The 23348-nt window shown below is 40.9% G+C and overlaps 3 protein-coding genes across 3 annotated transcripts; 2 read left to right on the top strand and 1 right to left on the bottom strand.

Moving 5' to 3' along the window:
- Positions 1-5115: 5115 nt before the first annotated feature.
- On the top strand, positions 5116-8248 carry LOC311010980 (hatching enzyme 1.2-like; the record flags this gene model as incomplete). The annotated part of the gene is made up of 9 exons (XM_084005658.1): positions 5116-5124; positions 5219-5222; positions 5317-5388; positions 5488-5643; positions 6474-6594; positions 6681-6859; positions 7770-7851; positions 7948-8072; positions 8183-8248. Coding segments are annotated over 9 exons (750 nt in total). The 3' UTR covers positions 8185-8248.
- A 1629-nt stretch (positions 8249-9877) lies between these two features.
- mtch2 (mitochondrial carrier homolog 2) lies at positions 9878-19174 on the top strand. The gene is made up of 13 exons (XM_084015272.1): positions 9878-10027; positions 12742-12826; positions 13771-13877; positions 14376-14402; positions 14495-14551; positions 15337-15394; positions 15567-15618; positions 15705-15764; positions 16295-16388; positions 17802-17849; positions 17934-18001; positions 18085-18160; positions 18354-19174. The coding sequence occupies exons 1-13, from the start codon at positions 9941-9943 to the stop codon at positions 18438-18440; spliced, it is 906 nt and encodes a 301-aa protein (XP_083871398.1). The 5' UTR covers positions 9878-9940; the 3' UTR covers positions 18441-19174.
- Positions 18872-22688, bottom strand: znf414 (zinc finger protein 414). Its single transcript, XM_084015264.1, has 5 exons — positions 22552-22688; positions 22246-22356; positions 22053-22158; positions 21429-21946; positions 18872-19876 (listed from the first exon to the last, which is right to left on the bottom strand). Exons 1-5 carry the CDS (start codon positions 22601-22603, stop codon positions 19707-19709), a joined length of 957 nt encoding a protein of 318 aa, XP_083871390.1. The 5' UTR covers positions 22604-22688; the 3' UTR covers positions 18872-19706.
- Between the last annotated feature and the right edge of the window lie 660 nt (positions 22689-23348).

Here is a 23348-nt window from a genome sequence, read left to right as displayed (position 1 = left end):
CTCTGAGCCGTAAATCATCACTTATTACACATACATCCAGCAAACCTTAAACTTTCATTCCTTTTTTATGGCTGTTTTTCTTTTTCTGATTTTGAATATATCATATATATATATATTCAAATTTCCCCTTTGTGAAAACCTTTGACTTATATGTCAACAAAATTAAAACAAAAATTTTGAACTATTACCAATGTTCAGATTTCTTTTCTGGAAATATGTGCAAATGAGCACATATGTATTAAGATAATACACCATATTTAATCATACATTTACAGAAAACTTGTAATACAAAACACATTGTTTGAATGCAAGTAATCAACGGGGCCACATTCAAGGTGATTCCTATTAGTCGAAGGTTTTACCCTATTCACCTGTAGTTTCTAACCCTCAATTTGAATATCACAACATTAATAGCAGAAAGGATTATTTTTATTACCCCAATCCCCAATCTCAGTTAAAGCTCAAAACAAAAATATCTTCCCCATAAAGAAATTTTGTGGCATCAAAAACCTAAAATAAATCATGATGATGATAAAAGTGTTATTGAGGTGTTGTTGACTTAAAAATGCTACATGATGATACAACTATCGTAATGTTTCATTGAAACTATATTCATTATATTTGGGGAAATTGGTAGAAAACGATACTCAAGACATCTAGCATATTTACATTTAATAGTCTTCAGTGGTGGAAGAAGTACTCAAATCATTTATTTGAGTAAAAGAAGCAATACTGAATATTAAAAAAACTGTTACAAGTTAAAGTCATTAAAATATACTTAAAGTGCCAAAAACATACTCATTTCAGAATTGTGTGAATCATTGTTGCGAATATGTGTTTAATATGTGTTTTTTATCAGTTTAATGTTGCAGCTGGTGAATGTAAAGCTGATTTGAGCGTCTTTCTGGGTAGCTTCATCCAGTGGCGCCGCCAGGATTCAATTTCAATGTACGCACAGAAACGGCAAATACAACAACAAATGGAAAAATACTTTTTTAAGACAGAATCTAATGTTTTCAGTATCAGTGAAATCAGTAGTGTATATCATGGTGATAGGCCCCGGTGCAAATCTTTTTTTGTGCCCTCCATCCCCGAACTAAACACAAGCGCACGCTTGTGAGCACTCCACGCACGCACACAAAGGCTTGGACACACACGCACAGTACGGTATGATAACTCTCCCGGCCCGGGGAGAGAGACATGCATCGGCTCGGCCCACAGTGCTCAGCAGCAGAGAGGTGACGAGACTAGAGCCGAGCTGTATTGTGTAGTGGAGAGGGCCAACACACGCTATGCGCTATTGCGCACACACGCGCGATCGTCCTCTCAAATGCGGCTGCGTCTCTCCAGGTCACTGTGTGAGCGAAAGAAAAGCTCTGACTTGCTTGGGCAGACGTTGTTTGGTGTCACCCGCTGATTTGCATAATTTAAATATCTAGCCCGCTGAATCTTCCAATCCGGCCCCGGTTCAGCACCATCCAAAAAAAAAATTCACCTTCAAAAAAAGTACGCACAGTGCGTAGGCCTACTGGATTCCGGCTGGCGGCGCCACTGGCTTCATCCACAATGTTACATCATCATGAATTAGTTGATGTGTGACCCTCTTTGAGCAGCCGCTCCCTCCAGGAGCCTGGTGGGTTGAGTTTCAGCACCTGGCTGCAAAACTGTATATAAACTGATATCGGTCAACCAGTCTCTCTCCCCACTGGTTTCAACCCTGTTTGCTTTTGTTACATTTACTTCATCATTACACTTATTTACCTTTAGTTATGTAACATTAACTTCCTCTTGGTTATTTTAGACCCCACCCGAGGATGATTTTGTGGTTTAGTGGGGGATCAGGTCCTCTGATGCCAAGCTGTTCCAACTAGCCCCCCTTATCTCCAGGGGCCAGTCTGATGTGGTCCTGCCATTCAGCTATTGGTAGGATGGAGATAGAATATTGGTGATATTTAGGGCTGTGAGTAGAATACAAGAAGCAAATCATGTACTGAGACTTTAGAGGTCAGAGTTAGAGGTCAGAGGAGAATGCCTCTCAACCTTGGCTAACACAACACCTCTGTGGTTAAAATCAGAGGTGCAGAGTTGCAGAAGCGTTTTTGTGTTAACACGACTTCTCCAAATTGTGGGCACAGTTGCAATATGTGTGTGGTTTCCACACAGTCTTGTAAAATCATACACAAACTTGAATAAAGCAAATGCAATGAGGGAAAAAGGATTGAATGTAAAGAAGACACACATCGTCTGACGCTGCTTTAATGACAACATCAATGTTGTCAGTAAAGCAGCGTGTGATAAAAAAATGAAAGATGACACGACAATCGGTACAAATGTAAATCAATATGCAATATTTGATTTAACTAAACATACACATCACATGGATTAAATTCTGCAAAAAACTAACTAAAAAACTAACTAAAACTAACTAAAAAAAGACAGAAAGACAGACAGAAAATGAAATATTGTAGAATACTTTGTGCTTATAACAGGTGACTTCTTGTGGAAAAATAATAAACACTTTTAATATAATTAAATTCTGACAATTAATTGTTTCAGTTGTGGACGTTGTGCTGCAACGAAGACATTTCTAAAGAGACGTGATGTGGCTTCGTCTTGTGACATGGATTGCTGTAAGAACTGGTGAGGAAGAGCTCTCAGGGTTGCATGTTTTTTTCTCTGAAATGTTATATGGATTTGTCTGATTTCCCCAGTAAAAGAAAAATATGTTAAATTAATCGTTATGCAGCTTTTATATGAATGGTCAGTGGTTTGCAGCATTGCATTTACAAACAAGTCACGTAATCAGACGATAGTTTTAAGAAATGTGTAGGAGGCCAGCAGTACTACAATTTCCTTGTGTCCTTTGCAAAAAAAATGTTTGTCAAGTAAAAAAAATCTACAACTGCTTGATATTTGCTGTCTTATATTTCTTCTATAATCTACACAAAATGCCTATTTCTAAAGTTTGTGTTGTGCGTCTGAGACACTGATGGCAGAGGCTGCCATAACCTCAGGATCTAACTAACATTCATGCACATTCACACAAAGGCCACACAGCCTTAAGGGGCAATTTAGGGTTCAGTATCTTGCCCAAGGACACTTCAGCATGCGGACCGGAGCTGGTGATCGAACCCCTGACTCGCTCTACCTCTGAGCCACAATCGGCGTCTTCAAGTCAAATGTTTCCTTTGTCTTAACCCTTGGTATTCGGGTCAAATTGACCCGTTTCAGATTTTTAAAAGAAGAAAAATGTATAAATGTTTTCCACCTGTAACTCTATCGCCTTAACCATATTACATTATTATAATAATACATTATATATAATTATAAAAAGCACAGAGAAGTTGTGTTGCTCTCACTTTCCTGCACTCTTTATCCTCTGGCATGTGTCCACCTGCAAACCACTTTTTAGAATGTTATTCCATAATGTTATTCCATAATGTTATTCCATAACGTTCTAAACATCAAATACTTTGTCCCACTTTATGCCTCACACCAGCACATCAAGATGGTGGAACAAAAGAGACTAATACCTCTGCATCACAGTACAGAATCTTCCACCCTCAGTGTGACCAACAGATTTAGCTGTCAGAGGGCTTTAGAGCTCATCTTTTGAGAGAATCAAGCACACAGTGATGAAGAAGAGGGATGGGTCCCACCAACAAAAGCAGTGGGATTCAGAGGCTCAACCACTGCAAAATGTGTGATGGCTTAGGGCTGTCCCACTGCCGCATTCTTGAGTGCTTGAGGGCTTTATGCTGACATTTTGAGCCCTAATGCATACTTTCTGTAAATCTCCAGATGTTTCCAACAGACAGCAGATAAAGCAGATTTTTGCAGGGAGATTCTGGGAATGTACCAATATATCATGCAGCTCTATCCAACTCTGCTATTAAATAATATGCTGCAATAACAATTAGCTGATTAGAACATTTATTTTTTTACATTCAGAACAGAACTGCTAATGAAGAATAGTTGCATATGAATTTCCTGCAATACTTCAGGTATAGCTTCCTATGGAGGATATTCCTGAGACTAATATAGATATAAATACTTTTGGATTATTTTAAATAGAAAAACTATTCAAAAACTAAGAATAGAATTCATCTGTGAAATATTGTCTATATATAATTATATTTTCTTATTAAACAGATGTATGAGCTGCTCTACCATCAGACTTCAAAGCAGTATTTCTTCAGGCTGTGAGACTCCTCAAGTCATCGTCCATCATTGCTTTTTGTGTTTTATTTATGTGTCAAAAAGGGACTTCAAACTGTCGTGCTCGGCCTGGCTGCCACCGCTGCACTTGCTTCAAAAAAACACTTTACAAGGATCCCTGCATGTTTCGGAAATTCTCATGTGAGACATGTCACTGGGTGCTGACAAGTCTTTTATTTATTTATTTATTTTTACAACTGTCCTTTTTCCCACCAACCGCAGTATTGAAAAGTTACAGGCTGCATATGTGTCTGAACCTTATGTGACTGATAAGCCTGTGAGTTCAGCTGATGGCTTTCTGAGTCCATATCTGAACTTGCAGACACAGTTGAACATGTATAAAAAGCTGGAGTGAAACCTCAGCTGCACAAGTCCACACAGAGGATCCAAGGTGAGTTCAGCTGCAAATATCTGCAGCACCAAGCAATGGAGGAGTGTGCACTTTCTTTCAGTGTGTGAAGATTGTCTGTTGTCTATCTTGTCCTCTGACTGGAGGTTGTCTGTAATTCCTGTCTGTGTCCTGCAGGTCTGCTAGGATGGCTCGCATATCTGTATTCGGCTTCTCAGCTGTGGCTCTGCTGCTGCTGTCTGCCTGCTGCTGGGCCGACAACAAGGTAGGATCACAGTGAAAGAGGAACAGACGACGGCCTCTGCTCATTGGTCGTGTTGCATCTCAGCATTTGTAGAGGATATCAAGGAGCATGTTGAAACTCTGCTCCTGTCTCTCCTATGAAGCTGCTCATCTCCTCCACTTTCAGACTCGGTTGGGAGGTTCTTTTGAGCGTTTAGTTAAACCTCGGTTGAGTTTCTGAGCAGCTATTTTTGAGTTGCAATTCCTACCAGAAGATGATATGGTGTCACACAGTGAAGTTTATCTCCAAAGCTTCAGCTTCGATGATGCTTTTTGTACTTCTAACAGTTATAACTGTAATTTCTAGTCACATGGTTTTATTTCTAATGTGTTTGTTTTTCCTCCTTTCATCCCACACTGAACCTGCAGGCAGGTATGTCTTCTATTCTAATGATCAGACCTATCGTACCACATGCACAGTATTGAGACTCACACTAAGTGCACTTGTTGTTGATGTCCCTGTGCAGAGGACATTTCCAAGGAGGACTCAGGGGAGCTTTCTGTCTCTGAGCTGCTGGAGAGAGCCAACAGGAATCTGAGTGAGTGAGCTGCTGCACTCACCGTCTTGACATTTAGACTTTCCTCTTCTATTAGTAGCAGTTCAGCAGGTGTTTGAGTGGCTGCATAATGTGTTTCAGTCCGTTCCAACGATGGCCCCATCCTGATTGGAGGAGACATCGCCATCGACAGTGAGGCCGAGAGGAACGCCGACCCCTGCACCAGCCGAGGCTGCAAGTGGGGAAAGTTCACTGATGGGAAGGTCTACGTTCCTTATTACATCACCAATCACTTCTGTAAGTGTCACACAGAGGTCTGGAACCCACATATACTCTGTCCAGACTCAGTAGTCAACTCATGACTCCTGTTGTCTGAGTTTTTGTCTTAAAACTCTTTAACCCTTTCACAGTGTGTTTTCAGCTCATCAAAGTTAATTGTAACATTTTCATTGAGTAAAAATCAGCATTCTTTTTTTATTTATTTGTTTATTTAATAGGGAAAGTACATTTATGAACGCTAGAGTTAGCACAATTGCTAGTTTTCGTCTATTGTCCCGAGGCAGATAACAGAAAACAGAAAAACAAAGTAACATACATACAACACCTTCATATTAAATTTGAGGGGCAGACAGACACACTAACAACAACAGACAAGATGCAACAGGACATGTGACTTAGCTCCACCCTCTCATGTCACTTCTGGTTGCAATAAACAAGATGGCGATGGTCAAAATGCAGAACTCGAGGCTTCAGAACTGATGTTCACGTCTTATGTTCAGTCTCTGGGTGAAACACAGTAAAGACTCATGAAACCAAATAATTAGTTTGACCTCATCAGTTATTTATTTCTTCCTCTGCAGCAACAAAACATGTTAAGAGCCATGAAACTCCTCGAAGACTCGCTAAACACTTCCAGGGCTCAATGACCCTAAATCACTATTAATAGCAACATTACAACTAACAAATGCAATAACCATAGGAGCTGTCCTTTCATTCCATTGAAACACAATATCTGATGTTATGAATACATAATGGTCATTTCCAGAAAAGCTATGAAATATTGGGGTCAGTATGGTAGCGTGTTCTTCCTGGTGGACGCTGAGTGTTGTGTGTTGTGGTCCCACCAGCCTCCCGTGAGAAGGCCATCATCACCCGTGGACTGGAGTCCTTCTCTTCCTTCTCCTGTATCCGCTTCAGGCCCAGCAGAAGCAGCGACCGCGACTACCTGAGCATCGAGTCCAAGGAGGGGTAAGAAAGTGAGCTTGTGGAGCAGCTTGAGCTGGAAGCGTTTCTCCCACTTCAGTGTTGTTCAACTCGTCTCTGATCCTGTCCAGCTGCTACTCCTTCGTCGGCCGTCGTGGTGGGAAGCAGGTGGTGTCTCTGGCCCGTCGTGGATGTCTTTACCACGGCACCGTCCAGCACGAGCTGCTCCATGCTCTGGGCTTCAACCATGAACAGACCCGCACTGACAGGGACAACCACATCAAAGTCCTGCTGCAGAACGTCCAGTCTGGTGAGGATGCTGGTTATTATTCAGAGAGGAGAGCCACTAAACTGTAGACACGTCCATTCAGACAAGAGACACTGATATTATGTGTTTCCCCCTTAAAAAAGCATGCAGGCCTAATGGTTAACATTTCATTGAACAAACACACAATACAACCTTACACACAGGCAAGAATATTGATTTTAGACACTTGTGCTTTTCAGCTCATCTGCTGTGATTCTGCTCATTAACCACAAACACTGAATCTACTTGAAGAAGACTACCAGTAGACTGAAAACATGTTTGTCCAAAGATCAGGAAAAGGCTAAATCCTGTCATCTTTGCTTGTAGTCCTGTGCTTTAGATGGACACTCGATCTAACAGCGTCTCGGGTCCACGTTCCCCAAATCCTTGTTCTCATCAGGACCATCAGTGATCATGTTTACATCAACAAGAAAATGTCAAGCATATGACTGTATTTGGGAAGAAAAGTTGTGGCTCAATGTGAGTGTGAATGGTTGTTTGTCTCTACATGTTGGCCCTGTGATAGACTGGCGTCCTGTCCAGGGTGTACCCTGCCTTCGCCCAATGACAGCTGGGATCGGCTCCAGCCCCCCCGTGACCCTAAATACAGGATAAGCGGTAGAAAATGGATGGATGGAAGTTGTGGCTCTTCTCTTCTTGTTTTCAGTCTAAGTACAGTTGGTCTCTGGAGCCCCCTAGTGGACAAAAAGAGCCTGAACATCACACAGAGCCGACATGAAAACGAAGCTCGCTGAAGTTTTCTGAATATGAAACCAAACCGTGACGCTCTGCAGCTTATTGGGATCTTTCTGCAGCAGCTGGACTCCTTTCTGTCCACAGAGTGAATTCAAACCACACAAATGCAACTCTGATGTTAACTAATGTGAGTCTTGTTGTTGTTTTGTTCTTCTAGGAATGGAGCACAACTTCAGGAAGATTGCCACCCTCAACCAGGGAACTGCCTACGATTACAACTCTGTCATGCAGTACCACAAGTGAGGAGATCTGGCTTCACTTCAGCCCTGCAGTGTGTCTTCATATGTGGGAGGGTGTGCTGTGGATCAGTCTAACTGCTCTGTTTCCTCTTGTAGGTACGCCTTCTCCAAGAACAACCAGCCCACCATGCTCCCCATCCCCAACTCCAACGTCTCCTTTGGCAATGCTAAGGAGATGAGTCACACCGACATCGCCAGGCTCAACAGGCTCTATGGCTGCTGTGAGTGTCCTCATGAACACATTGTGAATATGGTGACGTCTGTTACACACAGCGCCTGTCTACAGTCTGACCTTTGACCTAATCCACCTCTGTGCTGTTCTCTGTTCCAGAAGAAGCCTGTTCAGAAGTCCTGACAGACGGATCAGAAGGAAGATCAGCACAACAATCCATGATCCTAATATAAAGTTACTTTAACTGGAACACAGCTGTCTCTTTCATTCTTCCATCACACAGACGTTAACGCAGCATATTCATATTTAAAGAAAATCAGAGGAACTTGAATGTTGATGCTCATAAGTCCTATTACAATCTTTACTTCTTAACCACAATCTTGATAATCAATGAAACCAAAGTGAATGAATAAAAACTGGGATGATATTTCAGAGAGTGGGACAAGTACCTACAGGTAATGAGGCTGGGTCACCGAGCAGATGCAGACTGCAGATCAACTTTTAAATTTAACTGAAGGGACCTCTATTATGACCTCAAGGCTCATAATCAAACATTAATTATATTCTGGATAGAAACATGATAATAAATGCACAAAGTTCTTCCAACACATGTTGATTAAATAAAGATATAAGATATATATGATACAATTAAATGATCTGTGAAACACACGCACACACACGCACACACACACACACACACACACACACACATTACTCAACCTATTTAAAGTCAGATTGATCATTTTGTAATCATGAGGAAGAATATTTGGTCCACTGGTTATTTATATGTCCAGTCTGCAAACTTCTAGAGAATGATGTCTACTCATCTTCACTGCTTTCTTTCAACCAATAGAAATGAAGGAATCAGACGTCTTGTTTTTGGAGTCAATGAGTCAAACTAACTTCTGCAGGGGAGACTTATTTCTGTAGGCAAACAGGAAACTAGTATGATACTGGTCATTTTGACAAAATGCCAATAAGATGTTTCCATTGGATTTTGGATTATTGAAAAAAAAAAAAGCTCTGTGGTAAACACAAGTTTATGATCCAACACATTTTGTTCAGCATGATAATCTCCACCAATATGTTTTGTGCATGCGACTCACTTAAATGGCTGTGACACTATAATTAGAATGAGCCCATAATAAATGTTGTCAATTACACCTGTGTTTACCCTGCTGTGACGAGCTGACCGTGTTGGAAGCTGAACTGGGGGGCATTTTGGGGGTACTTTTTTGGAACATATTGTTAAATAGGTGCACAATATGTCCAGGGATGTGATGTAAACGGGTTAAAAGGCCAATTTCTTTCATTTCAACTATGAACTATTTATTTAGTTCATATATTGCATTACATTGCACATTTTCATCTCCTGTTTTTCTACTTACTTGCACTATTCAGTTTTTTCTTGATTTTGAATTTCTCTTGCACTACTTGGAATTTATTTTATTTATTGTACATATATTTTGTTTTGTTATATTGCACCGTGGGTCGTAGAGAAACGAAATTTCAATTCCTCTGTTTGTCTGGCACATATTGCAGAATTGACAATAAAGCTGACTTTGACTTTGACTTTAAATGGTGTCGGTTGTTGTTTGAAGATTCTCTCAATTGAGTTGCTTCATAAAGACAAAAAATGCAAAAAGCAATATTAAAATGTAGAAAAAAAGGTTAAATATTAAAGAGCTGAATGGGTTGATATTTATTACAGATTTATTATATATTAACTGACGCGTGCATGCGCTTTGGCCGGCCGGATGTGTCAGGTAGGGATAGGAAGAAAGCGACAGGAGAAGATCGCCACTAGATGGCGGTACCGTTATAAAATGGACGCTATCGCCTCCTCTGACGCAAGAAAAGAAAAAAAGAAGTAAAAAAAGAGTAGCACTTCCGCCTAGCTCCACTGTCTCTCTAAAAATGGCGGACACGTGTGGCCAAGTATTACTGGGATCAGGGCTCACCGTCCTCTCCCACCCTCTGATGTACATTAAAGTCCTGATCCAGGTAAGGGGAAATGTCTGGGTGCGGACGCGGGGAAGACGCTGCTGCTTCGGTCACTGTTAGCTAGCATCAGTATCGTAAATAACGTACTCAACCAGCTAGTAGCCTGAAGAGGAAACTGTCAAACTCCTTTGGAAATAACATCGCTTATCAGTAAATGTATGTGCATGACTTAAGCCCTCCCGTGAATCCCATCACTGACTCTTTGATTCAGCGTGTTTCTAATATACACATCAGCAAATGTTCCGGTAACGGCTTCAACTGACAGCTCCGTTATCGGTCCGCCCGTCGTCCCTATGACCTTCTGTTTCCAAAATGCTGTGGGAGGCGGAAGTGGGATGTGGGAATCCCTTCTTAAAGTTCATACTGTGTTGATAGCGTTGCTTCGATAATGGTCCCGTATCCATCTTGTTAAAGAACACGTATTCGTCCTGTCACATATTCCCTGAAACATACATGATGTTTCTAACACGCTAACGTTGTTAGGCTGCGATATGTTGGACTGCTAGAGATGGCAGCTAGTTAGCCGACCGGGTCTGCTCTCCAACCTCACAGACTCTACGTTCACCCCAAAGAAACGAAGTGCTTTCTAGTTGTCTCCCCTTGGAGATACACGGCGGCGTTATTGTTTATCAGTGAAAGGTCAGCGACGGGCTAACACTCCTCCTCGTTATCGTGCTGTTCAGTAGTCTGTTTTACTTCACGCTGTGCTGTTTGCTCGCCGTCGGCATGTTCAGTTAGCTAACTTGAATAACAAGTGTGCAACATGTATGACTGCAGTGCCAATGCAGTGTTTTGGCACCTTGTTTGCTATTTACCCACTGGTGTCCTTTGGCCCACTGACATAGCTTGTAAGCTAACATTAGCTGTTGCTAACTGGCTAAAGTCAACGTTAATCAGTAAGCCAACTTATTGTAGCTGTGCAGCCACCGTTGTTTAGATAAGTAGCACGCAGACACGTTTGTATCACGTCGAGACGGAATTAATTCAACTGATGAAGTGAATGAAACACTACGTTGATTGAACTTGTCAAATAAACCAGGGGCCATTCCACGAAGTTGCTCAAATGGGCCCAAAGTCTCAAAAAATCTGACACTAATGAACCCAACAAGTCCAAATTCACAGACTCTCTGTAAACGCGTACCATATAATAGAGCACATATGTATGTCTTTTTTTTAAACGTATTTATCATTGTATTATTTATCTCATTCATTATTTAAAATATATTCTACAAACCTAAATTATTTGACTGATAGTGGTTAATAAAATCAATATGGCAGCAGTCCAGAAATTCAGAGGTAAACTCATTACTTTCCTGTTGGGTCAGTGGTAAAAGAGCTCAGGTTAAACAGCAAGTCAGGCTGACAGTTAGCCTGCCCTCGGACCAGGACCCTGTAATACAAAGCAGGTTCATCATACCCAGGATCTCTTTTGGTTATCTGGCTTAACCAACCCTAACAGCTGTGATCCCACTAAACGTTCCTACCACAGTGACACATGTTTGCAGCATATGACCAATCACAATGGACTGTCATCGGAGCACATTTTACCAACAAACAGTAAGCTATAATATTAGAGAAATAAAAAGACTTTAAATACGTAATCCAGGCTCAAAGTAGACCAGTTTGAACTATCAAACGCAGGAAGGACAGCTCTACTGTGTGAATGTGTAAATGAATAGGTTGAAAATATCACTGCCCCATCTAGAGCAAGACTAGATCTGACTGTAATAACATTTGTGTATTCTGTTCATTTACATACTTTAATATTTATCCCAGAGCATACTTAAATGTACCGGGAGCAAAGTAATGCAGGGTGATGTGTACAGTCTGTGGGAGTGTAAGGCACAACTGACTTAACTCACGGCTCAAGAAGCTGACACACAAGTGAATATATGATATGAATATATGATAAGAGAATATATACTGATTCATTGTTGTATAAATGTGACTTATGGTGCTGTTGGATTGTTGCATTGTTAATAGACTACAGATGCATGTTGAAAGCAGGAGACCAAACTTATTTCTTCATTTTTAGTTACCTCTGACATTTTTAAACTTTTGGATTTTACAACTCTATTTCACATACAATTGAACGCCATAAGAATACATCCAAGCAACACATTTACTTCACAGAATACACATGTGTAGCTTATTGGAGCCTATATTCGTTTACGCTTTCACACAGTCGGCAGCTGTCCATCCTGAATTTGGCAGTTTAAACTTTGCTGCTTTTAGTCTGGATTTTGACTTTCTCTCTCACAATCCGTGCATCATTCTTTGATTGGTTAGTTGGCAGTGCTTTTGTACAAGTTGATCTCTTATCTCTGGAGAACGTTAGGTGTTCAGCATCAGTTACTTACCATGGTGATCTACTCGGGTAAGATGTGAACCACCGTCTTAGGACTGAAAACAGAGTTAAACCTGAAGTTACCTCGCTAACCCAAAAATCGTGCTTCCTCATACAGGGCTCAGGTTAGTTTCCCAACATATGTTGCCATAGTAATTGAGGTGGAGTAATGTTGAACTTGCTTCATGGAACCAAATCAACTGAAAATGAGTCGGACTAACAGAAATAAACCTGGTGAATTTGGTAAATTAGCTATATGGACAAGAAGTGTAGAAGAGTCACAGTTCGTGAATAAACGTACATATTGCGAATCACTTTTTTTTTTTAAATGATTATTGTAATTATTATTGTTATTGTGTGTTGTTAGGTAGGACATGAGCCACTCCCTCCCTCCCTGGGCAGGAACTTGTTTGGCAGACAAGTCTACCAGCTGCCTGGACTGTTTGCTTATGGTGAGTCTGACTCTCCACATTAACCCTTGTTCAGAAATGGAATCTGTAACATTTATTATAGTGAAGAAGGCAGTAAGCAACACTCTTTAATGTCTCTCTACAGTTATTTAACCTTGTGTTGCCATAGCATTTACTTTAATGTGATAGCTGTCTGTCCAGAGTTGGAAGAGTTGTTGAAAGTATGAGACTGGACTGACAGATGGTGGCCGTTTTTCATCTTGTCAGTAGGAATATGAGGCCTCCAATAGTAAATGTCTTTGTACTTAACAATAATGGCAAAAGCAGGGAAAGTCTCCTGAGTGATATAATTTTCCTTAAAAGTGTCCTTTGAGTTTTCCTGTAAGCAAACAAAGTATATTTACACTCTGTGCTTCCTACCAAAATGGATTGTTTGAACCCCTGAGCTCTAACAATCCTGCATTTCCTCTCTTTGTTGTTGTTCGCTCCAATAAAGTTCCATTATTGCTAACCAGGTTTTGGTTATGGAGGCTGGATGGATGAATATTGTATGCGTTAAAGTGCTCTTGTGTAGCTAGTGTATTCCGCTTTGAATTCAACAAAGTAGTTACCATCGACTCATTCTTTTCAAAACAGTCCTTTGATAATAAGAGATGCACTGATAGCAATTTTCTTGGCTGATTCAGATTTTTTTTAAGGCCGACTTGCAGATTTTGGCAAATTTGACAGCAAGCCCCACACTAACTGATTTTTTCTGTCCTGAAGTGAATGCAAAATTCTAAATATTATCTATTATATGAAGCAATGCAGCAGTCTGTTAACTCAAACACCATATCACACAAATCTGAATTTATTTGTATTTGACCGCTGCATGTTGTACATGTCTTTTAAAACATACAGTTATAGGCATGCACTTTTTAGAAATATCATGCTGTTTTTAAAAGGCCTTTGATAACTTTAAGTGCTGTGTTTTCCGACTGTTTCAGCAAAACACATCATCAAGATTGATGGAAAAGCGGGTCTCTTCAAAGGGCTTGGTCCAAGGCTCTGTGCCGGCTCCATCGGCACCATTGTGCACAGCAGTGTTGTGCAGGTAAGCCTGATCAAGTGCACCACTAAAAAGGATGTAAACTTATCTACAGCTTGTTCTACGCATGAAAGGAAGGCTGATATACAGAGATAAAGTGCAATTATCGTTGTAAAAGGATTGCCTTTAGCACTGTGTCATTTAATTACATATTCCTGTTGTTGGACACATGTGTGCCCTCTGCAAAAAAATGTATTGGGATTTTTACATTTTATTTTGTGTAAGCGCTGTTTCGTTCTCAGCTATTTTGTCATGCTAAGCTATACATCTTGAGACCACAACAACGCCCAGTTTTTCTTCCATAAATATATAGAATTAAACTGGCTGGTATTATAACACTTTTTTTTACTAATACGTTTTGGATATTCTTCATTTTCATGCTGTTTTTGTGGATGTGGAGCTGGTCCTGGTTAAACGTTGTGTAATTGTCTAATTTCTTTACCAGGGTGCATATTATTGATTCACACATGCAGTTATATCATGTTAACCTCTAGTTTCTTACAGAAATGTCAGGAACACGGCCCACTTCAGGTAAGAGCTTTTTTCTGACTTTATCATTTGAACTATTACAGAAATATATTGTTTCAAGATGAATGATGCTGATGTGTGATTCTGGTGTCCAGGTACTGGGAGGTCAGCAGAAGGCTGCGGAGGGCTCCCTACAGCACGTTGTTAATGAGGTAAGACACATGTACACTTGTATTGGAAAAATAATTAAAATGTTTTTTTTTGTTTGTTTGTTTTAAACAAGAAAACTCCACAGGCACCTTTTTGACCTTAGAAGCTTAGATAGCTTCCCAAAATTTCACACAATCAAATAATTATTGATAAAATATGGAGGATTTCTATACCTAATGTATCCTTACCGAACAAGATAAAATGTGTGAATAAATGTAAAATTAGCTTGAAGTCTTCATTTCTATTCATGCTGAAAAAATAAACTTTAACCTTAAAGAATATGAAGGAAACGCTTTTATCACAGTACAACAACGAGTCAGTTAGTCAGTTCGCCTTCAAGGGCATCAATCTGTCCGTTTAGGAAGTACAACTGATTGTGAATCGGTTTCATCTGCTTTGGTGCAAATGAAAGTGACACCAGGAGCAATGGAGAGGCAAAATCAAGACAAGCCCCAAAAAAAGGATTGATGCTATTGACTGGCCTTCACGTTCCCATGACCTTAATCCAATTGAGCACCTACGGGATATCGGTGCATCAGACGCCACCAAGTACTGCCACACAGTGTCCAGGAGCTCACCGATGCCCTGATCCAGGTTGAGGAGGAAAGGAGGAAAGCCCAGATGTTGTCAGGAGTGCCTACAGGCACTGTCATGTTTTTTGAGGATCAAACTAGGCATATATGTAGAAAGCAGTTTCAAATTATGTACAGTATGTAATGGTATCCAACAAATGTCTGATTATGTTTGATATGCGTGTTTGACGTATATGCCTCCTCTGTCTCCACAGACAACCAAAGAGATGATAGCTCGTTCCTGCGCCACCATTGTCACACATCCCTTTCATGGTACGTCTCACACCTCCAGAAGGCTTCGACTGGCATAACTACAGCATTATGCATGTCACGCCTCCAGAGGCTGTGTCAGAGCTCTGAAGTGGTTTCACTTGTCATACATTTTAATGTTCTGGTTCTGGCAAATGTGTGTGTGATGAGAACCTACTGTGCACTTGTATTTCAGTGATTACCTTGCGGTGTATGGTCCAGTTTATTGGGAGAGAAACAAAATACAGGTAAAGTTTTCATGTTTTAAGCACAAACTTTCAGCAAGAAGAGAAAATAGTTCAACTTAAAAGTATATATTTTTTTCTATTATCAGTGGGGTGTTTGACTCCATCGTCACGGTGTACAGAGAAGAAGGCTTACTGGGCTTCTTTGCGTAAGTTTCATTCTCCTCCTCTTCTTTTTTCTATGAAATGTGCCAGGTGTGCTCTTCCTGGCTTCCACGACAGCTGTTGCTGCTGTATTGTTGTATAGTGTTCAATGCAATGATTCAAAATCACAGTTGATGCTAATCACATATCCCTGACTGTGAGGGAAAATCCCCCAAGCATTTTGTAGACCAAATTTTTTTTATTTATTTTTTATTCTAATTTTTTTCATTCTCAACAAAAGTGGCATTATGTCGACAAGCTGACATTTAAAGGGGTTAAAATCCTACAAATGAATAAATATTTGGTGATGGTTATGATCAGGACTGAAAGAAGAAAAGGTTAACTCTGAGACGGTGGGGAATTCATATTAATATACAATACGTTTATGGCAATATTTTTTTAAATTTTTGTCCGGGAAACCAAATCTAACCTTGACTTATTCTTTTACAATGGTGTGGTCTTATGTCTAGCATGCTGATTATTTTTTCTCATATTCAGTGTGAATTAATCTGTGATGTTGCGTTTTGTTCTCCAGTGGTTTGATTCCTCGCCTGCTCGGTGACGTCCTGTCTCTGTGGATTTGTAACCTGCTGGCTCACCTCATCAACACGTACGCCATCGATGACTCGGTAAGCCGTCTTTCACACCCTTGTCCGGTTATGGCTTCTGTCTTCTGTGTAGGGCTTCGGTTTAAGAGCTAACTTATCCAGCATGCATACTGTACACCTGTTAGTGGGCTCACACTGACGGCCTTCTGCAGCTTCTAGGATGGCAAGTTGTTTCTGAGCAGGAACATCGTATCCTCATGGCAGCACCTTTTTGTATCTTGTCAAAACAGACGACCAACCTGCCACACACTCCTGTGCTATGCAGATTAAACTGCTCAGTGCTGGGAAGCAAATTTCAAGCTATTTCCTTCAACAATTATTTGTTGACAGTTAGTCATTAAAAATTGAGGCACATTGTTTTCCACAATAACGGCATATTTAAATTACTGGCACTGCCCATTCATCACAGCACACTCCAAAAGTAAAGTAGGTTTTTGAGCAATAAATAAAATGGGGATAGTTTGAATGGTAATGAATGAAAGTAATGCCTTCACTTAAAGCTGCCCTGCAGTTTTGTTGCTATTAAAAAATTATTATTAAATTATTTAACTGGTGGAAGCATTCAACCTCTGGACCACACACAGTGCTCAGTATAAGGCTTTTTCATGTTTCTGGGGGTAACTTCATGACTCCTCCCTCAAAATTCAATATTTTCACCTACAAGTATGAAATTTTACATTTAGACATTATTACTGTAGATCAGTTTCCGTAATCTTATTTGCAACAAAATTCACAATAGGCCTAATCTATAAATCCTAAGCGCAAATGTGTGAGTAAATGAACGCGCCCGAACAATTTTGCTGCCATTTCCGCACCAGTTTTGATGCATTAGCCATTTCCGCGTCAGCTGTAGCTCAGAAGTAGAGTGAGTCGTCCTCCAATCGGAAGATCGGCGGTTTGAATCCCGGCTCCTCTAGCCTACATGCTGAAGTGTCCATGGGCAAGATACTGAATCCCCAAACTGCCCCAGAAGGCTGTGCATCGGTGTGTGACTGTGTATGAATGAGTTAGTGCATCGGTGTGTGAATGTGTATGAATGAGTTAGTGCATCGGTGTGTGAGTGTGTGGTTGGGTAAAAGTGACTGAATGTAGTGTAGTGAAGCTAGTAAGCTAGAGAAGTGCTATATAAATGCCGTTCAATGTTCTAAGTACAGTAGCTACAATTATCAGAAGAAGTTGAACATTCAGGCTCAGATAGAAATGTGAAATAAAATACAATAGAAGACATTTTACAAATGAATTTGGCGACGCTAATAAAATGTCCTGAATGACTCCTAGAGATAACACCCAACAAGCTTAATGACCAAACTTGCTGTAATTAAATCATAATTGTATTACCTCATATAACATGATCCAACAATGAAAACATAACGTGATGAGTATGTTACTTACCTCGCCCTTACCTAGTGTTGTGATATCTGTTCTTCTGTACAGATGAGTCACACAGGAGAAATCAAGAACTGCTCTCAGGCCGTGACCGGGGTAAGTGTGACACACAGCAGCAGACGGACATATTGTTTCAGCTCGTTGCTCGATCACGTTCATCCTTTGCTCTTGTTCTTCCAGTTCTTCGCCAGCATGCTTACATACCCTTTTGTCTTGGTGTCAAACCTCATGGCTGTCAATAACTGCGGGTGAGTTGGCAGATTATTTTGTGTTTTTTAAATCTTCATATGTGAAAGATCAAGCAGACTTAACGTTCCCACTGTCCTCACAGGCTTGCTGGAGGCCTGCCTCCCTATGCATCAGTATATCCCACCTGGGTGGACTGCTGGAGGCATCTAAGCAGAGAGGTAAAAACATGACACATATAACACCTGTATAACACTGCATACCCTGGATAAATACTGACCCATTCAGTGGTAGGATTTATACATTTATTAATATACACATGGGTCCAACATGACGAGTCCATGTAGCTCAATCGGTGTGAACACAAAAACCTGCTCCAGCAGCCATTACAACATGTTCTTCTCTTCATTCCAGGGCAACATGAGCAGAGGCAACAGTTTATTTTTCCGGAAGCTTCCGGCTGGAAAGATGTACGCAATTGATCAGAAGAGATTTTTTTAAAGCCTCAAGAGAACTGAGCTGAACATAGTTGTGATAATAAAACAAAACAACAAAAAAACAAACATTGCCTGACCTGAGGGATGGACAGTCGGCACTTAATCTTTTTTTTTTGTATGCACTTGTTTACTAATGAAGATATTTTTTTTCTTGACAATCTGCCATCTTGTGAAATAAAAACGCATTCATTTCCAGCAGGTTTTGTTTTGTTAACAGAAATTTACAGATTGAAACTGCAGGGCTGTAAGATAATGAGATGGAACATAAATCTTCCTTTTGAAACCCACATGTATAAAAGCTGATGTGTCCAACCTGTCTGAAATATGTTGTGACAGACCATGTGAAAGCCCCCCTCACCCAACTGCTTTTTTATTATTATTATTCAATTATGGACGATGATTCCCCTTCTTGTATGTGATGGGATTTGTTTGTTAAAAAAACAGCACTTCAGTCTGCATGTGGTAATGTCTAATAATTCACGTTAATGATCAAGTGGGACCTCTTGTCATGTGCTATTGTCTTGGTGTGTTAATTATCCTAAAGCTCACTGCTTGGTGAGCGTGTAATGCTAGTGAAAAGGAGGGAAAGGACTCGCAGGTGATGGTTGTTCAGGAGCATGTTTGGATGTACAGAGGCATGGAGGGTAGCTGACTAATATCTCTTGGCTCTCTGAGCAGCCAAGTGCTTGTATCGACTCGTTCTGACTGACCCAATAAAAAATAACTTTTTTGACCTCGTCTTTCTTGTGGAGGTGTGTGGTGTAGACGGAACTTCTAAATGCTATCAAAACTAAGAGAGAGAGGCTCAAGCACAAAAGCAAATAATGAATGCATCTAGAGAAGTAGTGTCGTCTAAAACCACTTGTGTATATATAGGACGGCTCTAACGGCATTAAGTGCCCTGTTTTCACCTGGAATATACAACAGTGTTTACAGATTAAATCGTTTTCTAAATTCCAAAGTTCAAACTTCTGGAAGAATCTAATTTTAACGACTCGTTGCTTACAGTGATTTGAGAAACTGGATTCAATGGCATTTGCTCTCCAAGGCATTAAAGGAACAGTAACACTGGTATTGAACTGTCTGCACGTGTTTTAATACATTTAATGATAATTTAAGTATGTGTGTGGAAGCAACAGCTTTGTGAAAATTAATTGTGATGGCAAAATAATCGGTTTACAGCTGCAGGCTCTTCACTCAGAATACAAGTTGTATTATACAGAGAGACGTCGATCAACAGCCGAGGAGTCGCCGTGTCCTCCTGCTTCCACTAAGCACTAGTGGTAGAGCTCCCCGTGTCTTCTGCAGCTTTGTTTCCACTGTGTTTAGAGTTGATGTGCTGAGTCATTTCCTTACGGTTGCTCACTGTGTGGCCACACTGCACACACGTGTAGCGTCCTTTAGTGTGCTCCCAGAGGATGCGCCTGCTGCAGGTCATACCTGGTGGATGGAAGGCCAAATTAATGTCTGCACAAAAGGAACTGGAAATACAAATAATCATTGAGTTTTACTTGGTTTGACAGTTTAGCAGCTAAACTTTGTGACTGGCACTTTAGTTGGATAAGAAGAGAACAAGAGTTATTCAGAAATATGTACACTAGATAGACAATCATAAAGTAGGAGAATATTTCCACCTGATAGCAAATAATAAGCTAATTTAATACTCCTCAAACATCACGTTTCCTATGAAATGTGACATAGAAAATATGTGTATAGACTTTAGGAGATTCCCCAGGGCTAAGGAACCAATTAGTATAAATGGTCAGATAGTGGAGTGTGTAGACAACTATAAATACCTCGGGACCACCATCGACAATTAACTAAGCTTTGTGGCAAACATGTGAGACTGCATACAAAAAGGCAAACCAGCGTTTACACTGTCTAAGGAAACTGTCCTCCTTCCATATTGACAGAAAGCTGCTTATTATGTTTTACAGATGTTTCAGTCTGAGTCTGTAATTTCCTTTAGCCTAGTGTCCTGGTTCAGCAACCTACCCCTAAGAAATAAAAAAATTGCTTAAGAGATTGTGAGGTGGGCCTGTAGGTTAATTGGAGAGCCACAGCTCAACCTAGAAACCCTCTACAATAGGCAGCTACAGCTGGAATTCACCATGTAGTGGGTGGGATCCACCCACTACATGGTGAATTCCAGCCTCTCCCATCTGGCTGCAGGTTCAAAATACCTATCTGCAAAACAAAAAGATATAGAGGCAGTTTTGTCCCTTCAGTTACTAAGACCCTGAACAACAATTATTTTTAGACTACAGACTAATATATTAAATTATGGTCTGCACAGCCTTCCTAATCTATTTATATATTTATTGACCCAGCTTTCTTGAATTTTACATGGTGGTTTTTATTCTGTATTTTAACACTAATATTGTATTATTTTTATCTATATCTTCATGTCTGGAGCACCTTGCTGTTATGTCACTGTCTTTTGTCAATGTTCTGCTATGTCACGGTCTTCTGTCAATCGTCAATGTTGCCTTTGTGTAATGTCTGTATGCAGCCCACTCTTTTTACTCTTTTTACTCGCAACCAAATCTACCCTCGGGTATAAATAAAGTTACATTTACCTTTACCTAAATATCCACCATGAAGTGACGTGAAGGGTGTGAGCACATAAGACTAAAGCCACCAATAATTCACCATTTTATATGAAAGATTTTAGGATAATGCATTCATTCATTATTGTTACCAAAGCATGATGGACTGGCATCACTTTCCTAAAGCTCTGTTGCTTGGTAGCTGATAACAGCTGGATTGTACAATGATGGAATATCCAAGTACGAGAGTTCACTTGTCACCTTGAAATTAGCAGTCTGACTAAATCATGTTTAGGTGGTCCTCTAACTGTCTTAACTCAAATATAATTATTTATTTATTATTATTTTTAAACAACAGGATACTGTGTACAAGCATCAATAAAAATACACAAAAAGCCACATCTGGCAGCTTACAGATGTCAGTGCGAGGCAGAGGGGCTCACCTTGACTCTTCCTCCAGACAGCTGTGATCCCAGGAGGAGCGCATGGGGCTGTTCCTGGAGCAGCATGGATGGGCTCAGGAGACCTGGTCAGTGTCAGGTGCTGACCCTGGGCCTCAGGGTTGTCAGGCACTGCTGGTTTGCCATCCAGGTTTAAAGGCCAATCAGAGGGTTCGCTCTTGATCTGAGACTGGGGTGCTGCCTCATATAACTCTGGGTTCATCGAGTAGGAGGAGCTGATGAGAATGGGGGGAGCAGATTCTGTCTTAAGAACAGCAGCAAGGAAGGAACCTTCTGGGTTTGGGGTCGGAGAGGTCTGTTGCTGGGGTGTAGACACAAAGTCCAGCAGTGGGGGCTTCTGGTCCGTGTCCATGGGGGTCACGGTTGGACTGGTCACAGCAGCAGGCGGAGGGGCCATCGGTTCCGTCGGCTTCGGTCTGCCCCGGGACACTTTGGAACAGGTGTGCAGGTGGGTCAGGAGGCCACGGTAGGATCTCAACTTTGTGCGACAGCTCTCACACCTTCGGCAGAAGAAGCAGCTTGACATCACTCAAAACATTTGGACCACTGAACACACTGTATGCAACACTCTCACTGGTGAACAGAATAACGCAAAGACCGACTCACAGGAAGAAGATGTTGGGTTTGTGATGATGCCTCATGTGCTCCATGAGTTTCTGCATGTTGGGGAAGGATCCGCTGCATCCCACGGTGGAGCAAAGCAGGTCCTTTCCTGAGGACGGACACACACAGTTCACCTGCTGCGACTCGCTGCGAGGTCTTCGACCCGCAGAGAGCTGATCTCATTTACCAAGCTCACCTGGTAGTGACTGAGCTGAGATCTCATGGTCCTTTATGTGGCTCTCCAGAGAGGTCTGGTCTGAGTAGACCCGCTTACAGCCGTACAGCGGACACGGCGTCCTTGTGATTCCTGAAATGGACAACAAGACTTCATACAATTCCATTCATTGTATTAATTACGTATGTAACGTAGATACAGACCTCCAGTGGGATAGCATGCTAGCTAATGCTAGCTGGCTGGCTAGCTTACTCACACGTTTAAGCATAACAAAACAACGTAGCGAGTTTGGCATCTGCCTGTGATGTTTGGGGCTAAATGACAAACCTCCGCTTCCAGCTTCAGGCGTCTCCATGACTGTACCGCCCGGAGACATCATAGTGGCGCCGAAGTAGCTCTCTCAGCGATGACAACAATACAGGAAGATTCGAAACGGACAGCAGGAACCAGAATGCAATGCGACGAACACGGCACACGTAGAAACGTATGCTAACCTCACGTGATATCAGAATTATGGTAAATACGAGTCCCCGGCACGGAATTGCACATGAACGCACCCTAGAACTGCACCGGTAAATTACCATTTAGAGTTTAAACGCAGAGATAATTTTGATACCCGAGTTCCCGAATGTATCGTTCTATCCATAGCACATGGAGTACACAGTTATTACATTAGCTGACGTTAAATTGTCCACAGTCCCAGACAACAAAGCACTAGAACACGACTTGTCATGTAACCCCGGTTTCACATGTGGGAAATGGGTATTCCGACTAGCACGTGAAGGCAGCACAATTTCCGTTTATTTAGTAGACAATATAACTTTTTTTTTTTACATTTTAAACTGACTATATTTGTCATTTGTTCTTTTATAAACTGTCCACAATAGGCTTTGATTTTACCTTTCCTTGTTATATTAATTGGAAATATAGTTCGGTCAATATCTCTGAAATACTGAGCAAGGTAGGCCTATACAAATAATATTAAAGAACCCATAATACTTTTAATATTTACAGCAATCACACTTTGGCCTTTACAACTAAAAAAGCTTGTTGAGGTGATTCCAATCTAATTATTTTCTCTATCTTGTATTTACAGCCTAAGCGACGCATCAGATTAGTAAACC

This window comes from Eutrigla gurnardus, assembly GCF_963514095.1.
Source record: "Eutrigla gurnardus genome assembly, chromosome: 1".
Classification (NCBI taxonomy): domain Eukaryota; kingdom Metazoa; phylum Chordata; class Actinopteri; order Perciformes; family Triglidae; genus Eutrigla; species Eutrigla gurnardus.
This window is presented reverse-complemented; position numbering and strand designations above follow the sequence as displayed.

What these genes read in the sequence shown, in the direction of transcription:
- mtch2 (XM_084015272.1), top strand. Translation starts at nt 9,941, where the DNA reads ATGGCGGACACGTGTGGCCAAGTATTACTGGGATCAGGGCTCACCGTC. An exon ending in GGCTTACTGGGCTTCTTTGC is followed by an intron (nt 15,765 to 16,294) that starts GTAAGTTTCATT and finishes TTTGTTCTCCAG; the next exon opens with TGGTTTGATTCCTCGCCTGC. An exon ending in GCTCTCAGGCCGTGACCGGG is followed by an intron (nt 17,850 to 17,933) that starts GTAAGTGTGACA and finishes TTGTTCTTCCAG; the next exon opens with TTCTTCGCCAGCATGCTTAC.
- znf414 (XM_084015264.1), bottom strand. Translation starts at nt 22,603, where the DNA reads ATGATGTCTCCGGGCGGTACAGTCATGGAGACGCCTGAAGCTGGAAGC. An exon ending in AAACCCAACATCTTCTTCCT is followed by an intron (nt 21,947 to 22,052) that starts GTGAGTCGGTCT and finishes CTTCTGCCGAAG; the next exon opens with GTGTGAGAGCTGTCGCACAA. An exon ending in TGTCTGGAGGAAGAGTCAAG is followed by an intron (nt 19,877 to 21,428) that starts GTGAGCCCCTCT and finishes TCCATCCACCAG; the next exon opens with GTATGACCTGCAGCAGGCGC.